This window comes from Neophocaena asiaeorientalis, unplaced genomic scaffold (assembly GCF_003031525.2).
Source record: "Neophocaena asiaeorientalis asiaeorientalis breed wild unplaced genomic scaffold, Neophocaena_asiaeorientalis_V1.1 scaffold86, whole genome shotgun sequence".
NCBI classification, from domain to species: Eukaryota; Metazoa; Chordata; class Mammalia; order Artiodactyla; family Phocoenidae; genus Neophocaena; species Neophocaena asiaeorientalis.
The window spans coordinates 12,822,448-12,838,865 of record NW_020175039.1 but is presented as its reverse complement, the minus strand read 5'-3'; the positions used below and the strand labels follow the sequence as shown (position 1 = coordinate 12,838,865).

The 16,418-nt window shown below is 35.5% G+C and overlaps 1 protein-coding gene across 1 annotated transcript in view; it reads left to right on the top strand.

Annotated features, from left to right (window-relative positions):
- Window positions 1–280: 280 nt before the first annotated feature.
- Window positions 281–16,418, top strand: part of CPS1 (carbamoyl-phosphate synthase 1) — a 140,413-nt gene continuing 124,275 nt past the window's right edge. The window contains exon 1 of the mRNA XM_024763188.1: window positions 281–529. Within this exon, the coding sequence (XP_024618956.1) occupies window positions 404–529 (126 nt within the window). The 5' untranslated portion in view covers window positions 281–403. The remainder of the gene's footprint in view (window positions 530–16,418) is intronic.

The following is a 16,418-nucleotide window of genomic DNA, read 5'->3' as shown; positions in this document are numbered from 1 at the left end:
AGAAAGTTGCTACTCTTTAGGGCAAGTGATATTCCTGTGGGTGTCCACTGCTTCTAGATCATTCTATTCAGCTGCATAAGCAATTCCTTTGACAGATGACTGTTTTTCCACAACACTAACATTATTTCAGCAGGAGCAGGTAGTGTTTGATGTGTTGCAATTTGTATTACATGTCCATCTCTGGACATTACCTCAGGAGGAGGTCTTAAGAGAAGGAGGAGCTATGGCCGAAGACATTTAATGACAGAATGAATGGAATTTCAAAGATCACTGTGCAGTCAGCCTTAAACACCAGATTGCACACCCCCAGCTTTCTTCACATTAATTTAAAAATCTTATAGCAAAATTCTCATAAAGTATATGCAATTTCATTTATTTTTAGTCACAAATCAGCACCTTCAAAATGATGAGGATTTTGACAGCTTGCAAAGTGGTGAAGACCCTGAAGACAGGTTTTGGCTTAAACAGTGTGACTGCACACCATCCATGGAAATTTTCAAGACCTGGCATCAGGCTCCTTTCTGTCAAGGTATTATTCCCGTATTCATTGTTTCCAATAAGATTGTATGGGGTGTAGTTTATCATGAAGCAAAGGTGTCACTTACAAAGGAAAAACATAGTTCTGAACTACTAACTTACTAATTTTCACCCAACATAAAGAAGGATCACAGTTCCTGTGCATATGTAAAAATGTAAGTGTTCTGTTTAGAAAACAAATTTTTCAAAAGGCTATCAGGGCTCTGCTTGTGCCCAGACACTATTGCTCACACTTTGGGTTCAAGCATGGAGTTGTTTATATGTACATGAGCCACATGGCTGTAGGTAGTGTGTTTAACCCCTATTCTGTGTTGGCTCACTGTAAAGTTTTCTGGGAAGAAATGTTGAGAGGAAAATATCTACATAATTTTGATATTTACAGATCATCATGTAGACACTTCCTTTGCTTTTTCCTTTTCCCTCTTAGCTCTTCTTTTAGAAGGACAGATTTATTATATTTATTTTGCAGATTAAGACACTAAGGCAATTATCAGCTGATGAGCCTGTCTCTCTGAATGTATCTGTAACTGAGGAGCAGGTTCAGGAAGAGAACATTAAGTGCTCTTCCCCCACCCCAACCAGTGAGTTATGAAATTCCTGTAGGAACTTCTGTTCCTTCCTATACCTTTATGAAGACATTTATTCCCAGAGAAATCTGAAATTACTACAAGGGAACTTTGCTACTGAAAATCATCTTTAGTGAATATAAAATTTAAGTAATCACAGTAGCTTTAAATATATTGCTTCTATAGTAGTAAGAGCTGTAAAAAGTGCAGTAGGAAAAAAAAAACCCAAACAACCTCTAGCTGTTGATGTAAAAATAGGTTGTAATAGTTTTGAGTGTACTGCTTATACTTTGTGTGCTCAGTGAGTTGGCTAAAAATCCTCCAAATACTTCCCCAGCTTCTATTGCTTAAATTGCTCAAGGAAGGATTCAGTATGATTTTAGCCCAAATGATATCTGCAGGGCTAAACAACACCCGTAGATTCTCGTGACCTCCACTGACTGGAGTGGGAAAGAAATAGGGGTGAATAAAAAGCAGAAAGAAGAGGGAGACAGAAAGAGAAAGGAGGTCTGAAGGAGTAGGAATGGTGGGGAGAGAGAGAGAAAGAAAAAGAGGTCTCAAGATCTCAAGAGAAAGTATAAGACACTACCATTCTAAATTAAGAAACCCAGGAACAGCCATTTTCTTGGGTTCAGTTTAATTGTACCAAGAGAGCCAGAAAGGAGATATGTTCTAAACCATCATCAACGATAGAGTGACTACATGTAAGCTATGAGAGTGAGTATTTGGTTTCAGTTTAGTGTTAGTAATATCTCAAGGGTACTCCTATATCACTTCAGAGAGAACAACTAGTGATGAATTGTATTGCTTAAAGTTAGACATGTCTTTTAAGACTTTGAAGTTGTGTCCCTTGGAATATCTTTTTCTTCTCACAAAGATAGGTAGATAGAGTTAGGTGTATCTCCATCAGACATCAGAAACAAAGAAATTGAGTAACTACTTAAAATGGCATAGATGTGACTGATACTAGAAGCCAATTCTCCACTATCATAATAAGCACTCTATACAACCACAACTACAACAAAATGGTTTAATTACGTGGATGGTCCACTGTGAAAGTAGTTCTAGTTCATGGTGGCAGATCTATTTTAAGGGTCTGCCAAAGATCACAGCTAAGAATGACAAGTTTCTAGGAGGAATAAGCCATCATTTCACAGTGTAAAAGCCATTACTCATACTCAATCATTTCTGGCCACTGTTTTGGAGGAATGCCAGGCATGAAAAATAGAAGTTCTTGAACTTCACAGTAGTGAATTAAAATTCTATACAGCAATCTAAGGGAACTTGTGTTACTATTCACTTATTTTGGAACAGTCCTCTACCAACTTTTCTTCATGCCTTCACTTTTAAAACTCAATTCTCTTAGCAAGATATATTTAAACTTACTGTTTTTATATGAGTATCCTATTTAAAAGATAGTTAAAATCATTAGGATATAGTTATATATGGTCAGTGAAGGGCAATGAGACTAGTCACTAAAGGTTAATAACATTATAGCCAGTTATAGATAGTAAATGGATTGTGGAAGATACCCTGGGATCAGATATATAAGCACTGTAGTGTAAATGGGTTGCCTTTTCAATGTCTTTGGAGGTCACTTTCCCCTTGGTGAGGGACAAGGAGAGTGGGTTTGACGACAGCAGTGACGCACTTGTACTTTTATGTGGTCCTTCCTCATGCGTTTGTTTGTAGCTAATATTTGTAGAGTGTACCTTGTTAATAGGCACAGTTATATTTCACGTATAAGGAAGAAGAAAGAATTTCAAGGTACTCTACATTTTAAAGGAATTTGATATCAAGGGTATAAATGATCAACCACCATAAAATATGAAATCTCTAGAGACAGTAATCTTTTTCTATTAGTTTCTAAAATTTTCAGTGCTCATTATTACATTCAGCCAGTTGTACCTTGCAGTGGAAAACACACTGGATAGGAATAAAAGGACCTGGATTCTAACCTTTCTTATGCATTTTTCAATGCTCTGAACTTAGTCAAGTCACATATTCTCTCTGAACCCAAATTTTGTCATCCATAGTGTGGAAACAGTTCTTGATTTACTCCAAGAATTGTGTGACCATTACACATGATCAGTGCTTAAAAATCTATAAAATACTTTAAAAGTAAAAATTATTCAGCAAGGTAGCAGGATACAAGATTAAGATATAGAAATTGGTTGCATTTCTTTGCAATAACAATGAAATATCAGAAAGGAAATGTAAACAAACAATTCCTTTTAAAATCACATCAAAAAAATAAAATACTTAGGAACAAACCTCACCAAGGAGGTGAAAGACCTATATACTGAGAACTACAAAATATTAATAATGGAAATTGAGTCATCCCTCAAAGAAATGGAAAGATATCCCCATGCTCTTGAATTGGAAGAATTAATATTTTAAAATGGCCATACTACCTAAGGCAATTTACAGATTTAATGCAATATGTATCAAAATACCCATGATATTTTTCACAGAACTAGAACAGATAATCCTAAAATTTATATGGCATCATAAAAAACCCAGAATTGCCAAAGCAATCCTGAGGAAAAAGAACAAAGCAGGAGGCATAAACCTCTCAGAGTTCAGACAATACTACAAAGCTACAGTAATCAAAACAATGTGATATTGGCACAAAAACAGACATATGGATCAATGGAACAGAAGAGAGAGCCCAGAAGTAAACCTACACACCTATGGACAATTAATCTTCGAGAAAGGAGGCAAGAATATACAATGGAGAAAAGACAGTCTCTTCAGCAAGTGGTATTGGGAAAGTTGGACAACCACATGTAAATCAATGCAATGAAGCTAGAACACACCCTCACAGCATACATAAAAATAAACTCAAAATGGCTTAAAGACTTAAATACAAGGCAAGACACCATAAAACTTCTAGAAGAGAGCATAGGCAAAACATTCTCTGACATAATCATACCAAAGTTTTCTTAGGTCAGTCTCCCAAGGCAATAGAAATAAAAACAAAAATAAACAGATGGGACCTAATCAATTTTATAAGCTTTCGCACAGTGAAGGAAACCATAAACAAAATGAAAAGACAACCTATGGACTGGGAGAAAATATATGCAAATGACGCAGATGACAAGGCCTTGATTTCCAAAAAGTAAAAACTTGATACTTAAAATCATTCTATTCTATACATTTTAGTAGAAGGACTTAATAGAAAGTTAGATCAGAGTTTCTTCATGTTTTTGTAGGCTATAAATTATTACAATGACAAGATATCTGATAAAAATTCTCAAATATCTTTGATGATTTTTTCACCTTTGCCTTAATAGCAAGCCTATCTCTAGAAAGATATTGCTTATAATGAATTAGACTCAAGGACTATGAAGCAGATATTTTTTTTCCACTATGTTGAATTCAATTCCAAAAGTTAGGATGTACATCTTAATATCCTATTTATTTATTTATTTAACAAATAAACATGAAACTTGTACCCTGGGAGTATACAGGGAGAATAATAAGTTGAAATAAATGGATAATAAGTGGATAGTCTCTGACTGAAGGAAACTTACAAATTAAAAAATTCTGAGTTCACAAGTCTTAGAAAGTCACTAAGACTAAATAGTTTTATTTTTACTTGCAAATGAATTTGGGAATGAAAGGTATTAAGTTGAAAAGGATAAGTTCCTTATGAATAGAAAAGGATTCAATAAGTACTGCTTCTAACATTAATCCACTCATTTATAAAAATGGTGACCTGTGTTACAATTAAGCCAGGAACCTAACAGTCCAAGTGTCCTTCACTGTGGTACTTCAGATATGAATGAACCCCCAGAATCACTATTCCGTTTGAAACGTTTTCATTTTGTAAGATATTATATTCTGATTGTAACATAGAAATAGCTATTTAGCTCAACCTTGAGGAGCTGTTGTCATTTGATTAGAAATTGGCAGCTACAAAAACTCCTACAATTAGAATCATTTAATTATATTGTAGTAGCTTTAAAGACGTTCATAGGAAATAAAATTCATTATTATATAGGAGCCTCTTTATACATATTAAAGGTGGGGGTAGGGGTAAATTTATTATGCATCTTCAAGACTAATTATTGTATTAGACTTTTACCACATATAGATACATTTATTTATTCATTTATTGGCTGCATTGGGTCTTTGTTGCTGTGCGTGGGCTTTCTCTAGTTGCGGTGAGCAGGGGCTTCTCTTTGTTGCGGTGTGCAGGCTTATCATTGCAGAGGCTTCTCTTTGTGGCGTCGCACAGGCTCTAGGCACGCAGGCTCAGTAGTTGTGGCTTGCAGGCTCTAGAGCACAGGTTCAGTAGTTGTGGCGCATGGGCTTAGCTGCTCCGCGGCATGTGGGATCTTCCCGGACTAGGGCTTGAACCCATGTCCCCTGCACTGACAGGCGGATTCTTAACTACTGCGCCACCAGGGAAGTCCCTAGATACATTTTAAGGATGGATTTTATCCATGATAATCCAAATTTTTGAAATAATAAATTGTGTTCCAATCCCAAATGAAATGTTGTAGAATTAGTTCAGATGATTTAGCAACTTTACATATTTTTGCTGGACAATATTTCATTAACTGGGAGGGGGTCTCTCTTTTGAACATTCTTGTTTTATGTACTCTACCATTCATAACCTCCCTTTCTGAGGTATAGACTCATTTGTTTGTCATCAACAGTGTCTTGACATTTTGAGCTTCTTGCCATAAAACCCTTGAAAAAGCTATAGTCCTACAGGACCTAGACTGAGGTAGGCGAGTGGGATGTCTATTGTACAACATTGAAGGAGGCTCTCACTACCAGGCCCACGATGTGCCTCGTCTGATACTGTGCCTTGAGCACCTCACTCGCCTCACCCTGGTCCCAGCATTGGGTGGGAAGCCAAGAATTCTGGCTGGGGAAATGCCAGAAGAACTGGCACTAGTCTTGGCCTCAGGCAACCCTCTCCTGTTGATGGCACCTTGAGTTTCTATTTGACCATGTGTGGCCAGACTTACTGATAGTTTAAATGCAAATTTAGATCCTACTGCTGTGGAAATAAAGAACATTCCTCTGCTTTCAGGTCTTCATTAGACTTCCTTCATATTTCTGACTAGTACCAAAGGTTGGAGGGTGTAGTAGAGCGTTTCCAAGATCTCTTGGGCAATGGTCATACCAGAGCTCACTTCAAGGCTTCTGGAATTTGCTATGCAAGACTGAATGTCCTTGATGTGACCAGTATTTCCTAGGGTCTTTTCAATGACTGAAGGTTGAAGAAAGCTACATGGGCCAAGGTCGGGCCTGGTGTTGGACTGCTCAGCCCTAGCAATCCCTATCTTACACTTGATTTCCTTCATCTGGTCCAAATGAGTTCAACTCATGAAAATATTTTCAAGGCTCCTCTCTTCTTTTTCTTTTTTTTTTTTAACTTAATAAATGCCACATATTGATCTTTTAAATTTCACAGGGAGGTTATTGGCTAATGTGAGGTTCTTATAAATGAATCAATAGAATTGCTGTTATCGCTAAGAATTTTACTGAATAAATTTCTTCTATGATGTAGAACTAAACATAAGATGCATAATAATTTATAACCAAAAAGTAAACATTAGCTAACAATATTGAAGATTCCTCCCAGATTCAGAACGATTTACCACATGGCAGATGCCCCTTAAGTGCTCGTTAGTAAACCTATACTTTATACATGTATTTTGTGGTGGAATTTTTCTGAATGTTTTATTTATAATAGGAAACATAACTAGAATAAAAATTACTTATGAATCTGACTCATTTGTTTATAAATGTTCAGAACATAGAAGTATTCAAGTAAATTAACTGTGTAATTTTTTCCCCCAACATTGGTTTATGTTTAACCAAAGGCAGATGACTTAATATTAACTTAGGATGTTGTAAGGCTATTAACTTAAGATGTTGTAAGGCTTAATTGATTACTGCTGTTACAGTACTTTGAAATCCTGAAGTGTTAGGCATTGTAACTGCAGAGAAGTCTCATTAAATATTCTAGACCTAGCAAATTGTGCTGTAATACTGAATCTTAAGTATCCATATTTTGAAAGTATTAACTCTAAGAATAAAAAATAAGATTTCATTTACCAATAAAGAACACTTCAAGATTTTAACTTTTTACCATATTATCTGTGCAATAATAAACTAAAATTCTGGCTGTAAGGTTCCTACCTTCCAAAGGTTGGTTCAGATTTATTTTATTTCTTAAGAGGATGAGTACTGATGTCAACTAATAGCTGAGAAACCTCAGGTGCACCAGAAATCAAATATTTTATATAGCTTTAGGCCTGGGTGAAAATGGAGATAAACACATGGGGCTTCTATCTTTTCTGATATGCAAATAATTTACATAGACAGATGATTTCACAGCAATACAATCAGACTCCCAGAGTAAATAATTTTCATTTCCATTACTAGCTTAAGGGGATTATTGTAGCTATAATGTTTTATTCAAATCTTTTATGGAACTTATTGCTAAATTAGCTTAAGCTTTACCTCCAGAACATTTTGCTGGTGAATTCTCACACTCAGGGGAAGAAACAATGTTGTTCTTCCCATTTCATAGATGTGTAAGTGCTGTAGTTAATACAAGGACACATGGATGTCTGTTTCTGCACACAAAGTGAATATACATGTAGCAACTCTGGGTAGAATTTTAATTAGGCCTCAAACATCATATGGATCTTTTTAATTTGGCATTTTGTTAGTGTGCTTATATGTATATCTGAAGCCGTATTTGTTGTTTAACCTGGCTTCAAAATGATCTAAACAACTTCTCCTGCTGGATTTTATTTCTTACTCAAGAGCCCATATACACTGTACATTATCTCAATACAAAATAAATCAGATTTTTCTTTTCTTTTCCTTTCCTTTATTCCTTTTTTGATTCCATTTTGAGAACAGGTTGTTTAAATCAAAGAATCAGCGAGGATTCCTGCTTTATATGGACGTTAGTAATTCTATAAATACGATATTTTAGGGCAGTGCTGTTTTGTTGACATATTTCTTCCACTTCAACCAAAATATTGTCATGTGTTTGTAACAAAACAGGCTGTTTTTCAATTTTCAATTTCTTTCTTTCTTATATAGTCCTGTAAACTCCACATATACAAAAGTCTAATATGGTAGGTTACCTGGTGTGGGCTACTCCAGGAAGGGCAAGGCAGCTCTCTGCAACTGAGGTAGATCCTGAAGGAATTGACAGCTGGTGACTATCCAGTGACCTCACTCCTTGCAGCAGGATGGCAGGTCCTTCCTGGTAGGGGACTGAGAAGAGCATCTCCATGTTTACAGCATCTTTGGTCCTAATAGTCTTGAGAGCTTGAAAATTCAAGGGCCTGGAATCAGAGTGAAGAGTTCTTGAAACCTGCTAGTTCTCTTCAGATTATAAGATGTAATTAATGACTTGACGTTTTCACTCTGATGATTTACAGATTTACAGGTAAGTCATTTTTGGTTGACCTGGGCATGTTGCAGCTTATCTGTGGCAGTTTTGCATTAAAATTCTTATAAATAAATTTAAGTACAGTCTATGACTGAATTGCTTTTTATCCCCATTTTTAAAAGATTAGAAAACAGAAATAGAAGTAAGCTTAGAAAAAGAAAAAGAGGTGTAATATGTAAGTCAGTTTAGGCTGAAATTTTCTACGTAATGGCTCCATGGGAAGGACTACCATAGAGTGATGGAGGGTTGTGGATTCCAAGCCACACTGATTGGGTTTAGAAACCACTACTCCTGCATTTACCAGTGGAATGATCTTGACTACTCTAAGCCTCAGTTAGCTCAACTGTAAAATGGAAAGCTTAATTTAATCTACCTCAGTGGGGGGCGGGGGAGGGTTGTGAGGATTAGAGAAAAATCCATCAATAGCTTGAGAGATAGTGCCTAGTACATTTATGTTAACTATTATTAATGATGTCTTAAGGAAGGGATCAGGGTGGACTTTTCAGTGAGGGCAAAGTGCTCCCAAAACATATTTTTCCAACATAACTTCATGGTTTTATTTGAAGTAAGATACCTTTCTCAGAACAGTAGAAATTTCTCATTCAAATATATATACACAGTTCATTTGTGCAACTGCATATAGACTTTAATAAGCATTGGTCACTATGTATGCAATCTTGTTAATGTCTTAATAGGGTCTCATTAAAGCAATGCCAAAGCAATGCCAAATGCCGAAGGGTAGAAATAGGACAGTGATAGGTCAATCTACTTCTATAAGGCATGCTTAAGAAATGTTAATGCTTTACTTTTTTCAAATATAAGGATTATTCCAGAATTAAAAAATAAAACAAAACAAAATGGGATGTGCTTTAACACATGAACTCAAACTAGAGAAAAATTGAAGTATACATGTTGTCCTTAGTTACTCTCCTCAAAATTAATTATACAAATATTTATTGAGTGTCAAGTATGCATCAGTACCATATGTAAACCTCAGTAACAATAACAATAGAAATATAGCAGCCTCAGGGTTTTTTTAGTGGGGGATAAAAATGGACTAATTATCAGTTGTAAACTATTTGGGAATTTGGCATAGAGTTGGAATATTATGAGACTGCATCAGTAAAGGAAAACAAACAAATTTGCTACTGACATACAGTAAAATTGGCAAGCACTTTAGATAAAAAGTAAAGAGAGGAAAGAGAATAATTGGGTTATGTATGCTGAATTCAATTTTCTTTCTTTTCCCCAGTGATGGAAGATTAAATTTCTGTTAACATAAGATAATAAAATTTTATTTTATTGTGGTAAGAGCACTTAAGATGAGATCCACCCTCTTAACAAACTTTTAAGTGTACGATATATACAGTCTAACAAAAAGTACAATGCTGTATAGCAAATCACTAGAACTTATTCATGTTGAGAACAATTGAGATTTTATGTCCATTGGTTAGCAACTTCCTATTACCTCCTTCCCCTAGCCCCTGACAACTATAATTCTTCTCTCTGAATCTATGAGTTTGACCATTTTAGATACGTCAGATTAGTGAAATCGTGCAGTATTTGTCCTTCTATGATTGGCTTATTTCACTTAGCATAATACCCTCAAGGGCCATTCATGTTGTCATATATAGCAGGATTTCCTTCCTTTTTTAAGACTGAGTAATATTCCATTGTGTGTATATGCCATATTTTCTTTATCCGTTCATCCATTGATAGACATTTAGTTTGTTTCACTATCTTGGCTATTGTGAAGAGTGCTGTGATGAACATTGGAGTGCTGATATCTCTTTGAGATCCTGATTTCAATTCTTTAGATAAATATCCAGAAGTAGGCTTCCTGGATCAGATAGTTCCAGTTTTAATTTTTTTGAGGAATTTACATACTGTTTTCCACAGTGGCTGTACCATTTTTTATTTCCATCAACAGTGGAATTATTTTTAATTAGAGTAGTAACTATTTAAGTAACTTTATTACCTAGCCTATAGGCCCAGATATGATTTGAAAGTTTCACTCCCAAGAAATGTTAGGAAAACATGTCAAAGGGAGAGAGACTGTAACTCTAATATCTTACTATTAGAATTAATATCTGTGGGTTCGAAAGATTTGTAAGACTAACCACTACTAGAAAAATATTGAATTAGAAATCTATGTTTTAGAAAAGAGTTCAACCAAACATAAAACAATTAAGTTTAATTTTAAATGTGGATACAAATAAATATTATATCAAGTATGAAATGAAAAAAATAAATGTTTAATATTTTAAGTATGAAAAGTAATAATGGGGAAGATGCATGTAAGGTAAGAGAGTATATACTTTTACTATTTTCTGTTGTAATTTTCCCTCTTTCACTGAGTTCATTATTTGATCATTTAGCTGTACTTTGCTAAATAGTTAGTAGATTATCTAACTAAACTAACTTTACTAAGGTGTGAATAAAGCTTAATTATTATATAATGGCTTTATAAAAAGGAATTGTTGTACCGACTTACATCCCTACTTGGTGGACTATGGAAGAGAAAATATTAAAGTGGGTGTTCTTTATTCCCTTAAGTAGTTTCCCAGGAAATAAATCACGTAGAATTAAATACAGCTATAAATTGCCCATTTCTTCTCATGTTTGTGAGCAAAGCCTAAGAGGAATAGTTAAAATACGACTGGAGTAAAGCAGGAGTGCAATTTGCAAGCCAGTTATGTCTCAGAGAAAGAAAAGTAGAATTATGCTGCATCTTTGCCACCTGATAGCCATTCATTCATTCATTCATTCATTCATCCATTCATCCGTTCATTCAACCAATCAGTATTTGCTAGGTATCTACTACAGGTAGGATTCTAGGAGTGATAATTAATCACACCTCCTTCTCAGCCTCTAAATTTAGAATCAACAAGACATAGAATTCAAAGAGGTAGAGATCTGAATATCAGCTTGATTACTGTTAAAGCTATTTGGCAAACAGGGTCTAGATCTGCAACCAAATGGACTTCTTAGAAATCCCCATTCCCTGAGTCAAATGTATTTGCTCGCAACTGCAAATCTCCCACCTTGATGTGCACCTGAAAACAGCCTTCTTTGAAAAGACTGTTGAGAAGAGTTGAGCCAGTGTTGCTCAGTTCTATTTCCCAAAGTCACCAATCATACCTGTTAGTCTCCCTTGTGGACCCGGGGTTAAATGATCTTTCCAAAATCCCTGAAAGTTAACTTCATGGGCCAAAGTATGAATTCAGAGAGATGCAAAGTGGTTTCCCCAATCACCCACTAAGTGCCAGATGCTGTGTTATGTGCTAGTGATACTGTGTTGGACAGAGAAGTCAGGGTCTCTCTCCTTGATGTTGTCTGGTGTTGACTATAATCCTATTGGAGAAATTAGTCAAATAGTTGGGTATACGGCAGTAAATTCTAAGAGCTAATTTTACTTAACCTTAAATTTAGAAGTGACAAATCCTTCAATCTTGTTTAGTTAGTGTACAAAGATGATCAGCTTGAGTTCCTAGAAAGAGGTAGAATTTGGATATGTGGAAAGAAGAGAGGGCAGGAATGAGGGTCAGGACCTGGGTATATCTGAGTCATTATGCCTAGTGATCTTCAAGGTTTGTTTTTCTGACAAAGTCTCCAAAGACATCTGCAGAACTGACCTTTAATATACAACAATTGATCAAGAGTATAAAACCAAAAACCCAAACTAAGCAAACAAAGAAGCAAACCCCAAACGAGTGAAATCCATATTTCAACAGGCAGGGTATGGGAGGGAAAGAGAAACCCAGATGGTGAAAAGTGGAAGAGATTATCAAAAGTGCTGTCTCCAGCCCAACCTCATTCATACCCCCTTTCCTTCCCTTACACAGAGCACGATTTCAAACAGTTCCTAATGGATAGGGCTACATATAGATTGGAATAATGGGGCCAGGGTAGAGGAAGTGATTGCCATAGTGTATGAATATTCTTTTCCCCTAAAGCATCTGCTCTTCTCAGTGCTTTTCTCCAGAAGTCTGCCCTCTTTATACTTAAAATAATTCCTCCCCGGTTGGATAGAAAATTATACTCTACTCTTATGTGGAAATGTCTTTCTAAACTGGTTTGCAATTTAGATTATGAATATATAAGCAAATTTGGGCAATAGTTATTTAGGGAATAGTGAGATATATATACATATATATAATGGATAGTTATTTTATCTTTCAAAATCTATGATCTAAGCATTTGCCAAACCCAATGTGCTTGATCTTATTGAAATAAGATTTCCAGATAGAAGCTTAATGTTTCCACTACCCCTTGTGGTAAGGTTTCCCTTATTATCTTTATTGGACTATGTATATTTTGGTTGATAAGTTACATTGAGTGAAGGATTTATTTACATTTGATTAATGAAAGCAGTTTAAATATCTCTTAACTTCTAAGTTGAAGACTACTACAATGGAACTCGAAACTTCTTTGTTATATTTCAGCATTTTGTGTCTATTTGGTTGAGTCAATATGAATAAAAGATAGCAACATCAACATCTAACTAGTCCTTTGACTCTGAGGCACTTAGATCTAAAATTAGGTGATGAACTAAAAGTTAAATTTTTCTAATTGGCTATGATCTTGAGAGTTGAAGAATATTCTTATAACTTCATATGCACTTAAATAGTGATGAAGAATTAGACTATAATGGAAATGAGTACCCAGTTAAAATTAAGCCACTAAGTGGATCCTGTCACACATGGAATTTAATTTACATGAAGGTTTTACTGAGAAAAGTTATTGGGATATTAGTAAGAGACCCAGAGGGGAAAAAGTGAAATGAAGAGCTGTAAGGACATATTAAAAGAATTGAGACTGCTTATTCCAGATCAGGGAAAAAAGGAAAACAAAGAAAAAAACCCCAAAGTAGTCATCTGCCAGTAAGGCTTGTATACATATTCATATTTCGGAAAGAGAAAAGTTGTTCTCTGTGTCTCATGAGAGCAAACCGAACAAAATCTTTCTCAATTCCACTAAGAGGGAGTCAGATTAAACTACCTTAGAATTTATTGCTTGCTTGTATTGCCCTGTAGTGATTGACCTAGAGAGAGGCAGCAGCTAGTTAGACTCAAATTTCAAATTGAACTGGGTGAATAATAGTCCATGCTTATTCAACTAATTTTGATGATTAAAAAGTTAATAACTTTCACTGTTCAAAATAACTTTTGATCTCTTTGAATTTGACTTAGACCTGTCACTTGAATTTGCTATGGCAAAAATATGTGAGAATAATATGAGAAATGTAAAATGTTTTTTCTGCGAAATTCATTTGTATAAGCTATTCTAAAACTAAGTAGAAGAATACAGGATTTTCTTTCCATACTCCTATATTTTAGAATACACTGGGTAAGGAGAGCTTTCTCGTTTTTTTCTATATTTTCAAAGTGAAAAAAGGACTGAAACAGTTTGTTATGTTAATTCAAGCACTGTCATCCTCTTTCATGTGAAATCCCTAGGAAATTGATATGAATGATCCTTTTGTTTTGAATTACCATGATATTTGTTTTAACTCTGCATAAGATGTATTTGAACACTCACATGCAGCATACTCAATATGCATATCCTGGGCTAACCATCCACTAACCTTTCTCCCTCAATGTCGCGCACATCTCTTTCCCACCATAATATCTCCACATTGACTACACTTAAGGTATTGTAGAAAGGCACTGTTAAATAGTGAAAAGGCAACTCAAAACAGATATTTGCTATTTTAAAATATATATCTAGAATAAACTAAAAACCGAATGGATAATTATGTCTTTCAGTATTTTTAAAATAGTATTTTATTTCTTTATTTTTTAAATTTTATTTATTTTTGGCTGCTTTGGGTCTTCCTTGCTGCACGTGGGCTTTCTCCAGTTGTGGTGAGCAGGGGCTACTCTTCATTGTGGAGCACGAGCTCTAGTCACGTGGGCTTCGGTAGTTGTGCCGGGTGGGCTCAGTTATTGCGGCACGTGGGCTTCAGTAGTTGTGGCACGTGGGCTTCAGTAGTTGTGGCGCACAGGCTCTAGAGCACAGGCTCAGTGATTGTGATGCACGGGCTCAGTTGCTTCATGGCATGTGAGACCTTCCCAGACCAGGGATCTAACCTGTGTCCCCTGCATTGGCAGGCGGCTTCTTAACCACTGCGCCACCAGGGAAGTCCCAGTATTTTTCTTTAGATTGTCACTTAGTGATGCTTTATTCATCCAACAAAAATTAAATGACTACCTACTCTGTACCAGGCACTGATGTTGGCCCTGGAGACAGGCACATCAGTGAACAAAGCAAACCAAATAGTCTGCCCACATAAAGTTCACTTTCTAGTTGGACAAGACAGATGTTTTAAATAAGACACTGGATGATATGTTAGAAGGCAATAAGTGCTGTGAAGAAAGAGTAGACTAAGTAGATAGGGTGCTGAGAGGTATATTGTAATTTTATTTATTTCCACTATTTTTCAGATTCTATTCCTGTATAGTTCATTACAGAGTATTCAGTAGAGTTCCCTGTACTATATAGTAGTTTCTCATTAGTTATCTATTTTATATTTAGTATAATATATCTAGTATAATCTCCCAATTTATCCCTCCCCCCCTTTCTCCCCCTGGTAATCATAAGTTTGTTTTCTACATCTGTGATTCTATTTCTGTTTTGTAGATAGGTTCATTTGTATCTTTTTTTTCTTTTTTAGATCCCACTTATAAGTGATATATGATATTTGTCTTTGTCTGACTTACTTCATTCAGTATGACAATCTCTAGGTCCATCCATGTTGCTGTAAATGGCATTATTTCATTCTTTTTTATGACTGAGTAATATTCCATTGTATATATGTACCACATCTTAATCCATTCCTGTTGATGGACATTTAGGAATATTGCAATTTTAAATAGGTTTTGCCAAGAAGATGGATGACATTTGAGTAAAGACTTGAAGGAATCTTTAAACTTTAGATTCAAAATTTGATGTGTTTCTCTCTTAAAACTTTAACTTTATTACTGAAATCATGAATGGGAAGGAAAGGGTGAATTATTTTTTTAAAGAGAAATCTCTGAAAGGAAGGGATATTTTATTTATCTTTGTGTTTCTAGGTGTTTCACAGGTAATCTTCTTGAGGTTCCTCTATTTTACCATCCAAGCACATAGCTGGCCCTTTTACTAAATTGAGGGTGGAAGGGGTCGGGGGGACTGGGGATATTTATCCATGTAGCTCCAAAGCCTAGGATGAAACTTGGCACATGATGGGAGCTAAATGATGTTGTGACCTGAAGGTCTAAACTGTCTTATTGACATATACGTTTTTTGTTAAACAGTAAGGGACCATGTCACGATATAGGTCATTTATTTTGTAGAACTTATACTTATATAGTCTTTGGTTACTTTTCCTGACATTCTATGGAGTGTACAGACTTCTCATTAAGGTTTCCTTTGCACTTTCAGCATTCAGACTACCAAAGTGCTCTGGCAGTAGGCACTTAAATGAACCCTTAAGGTTATAGTATAATTCCTAGACAATGGTCCTCTTTCTACTAGGACTGAGGCTACTAAAATATCTTACGCTGGTAGCAAGGTGATTTCTTTTAGACTCGTTGGAATGAAATAGCATTTGGGAACTTACTAGCTAGAAGAGGGGATTCCAAATAATAGCTCTTTGTTCAGAGTTTCTCCATCAATTCATAGATAAGTCAATTGGCACCCATCATTTTAGACTCGTTGGAGGCCAATGTAGTTAAGTGAAATATAAAGGGTACTATAGGCAGTAAACAGAAGCCTTGTAACAATATAATATGCAGTGGAAAAAAGGATTGGGAAATCTATAAAAGCTGCCGAAAAGAACAAAAAATATAGTTAAAGGAGCAAAAAAGACGTATTGAACACAATCTCAGGGACTA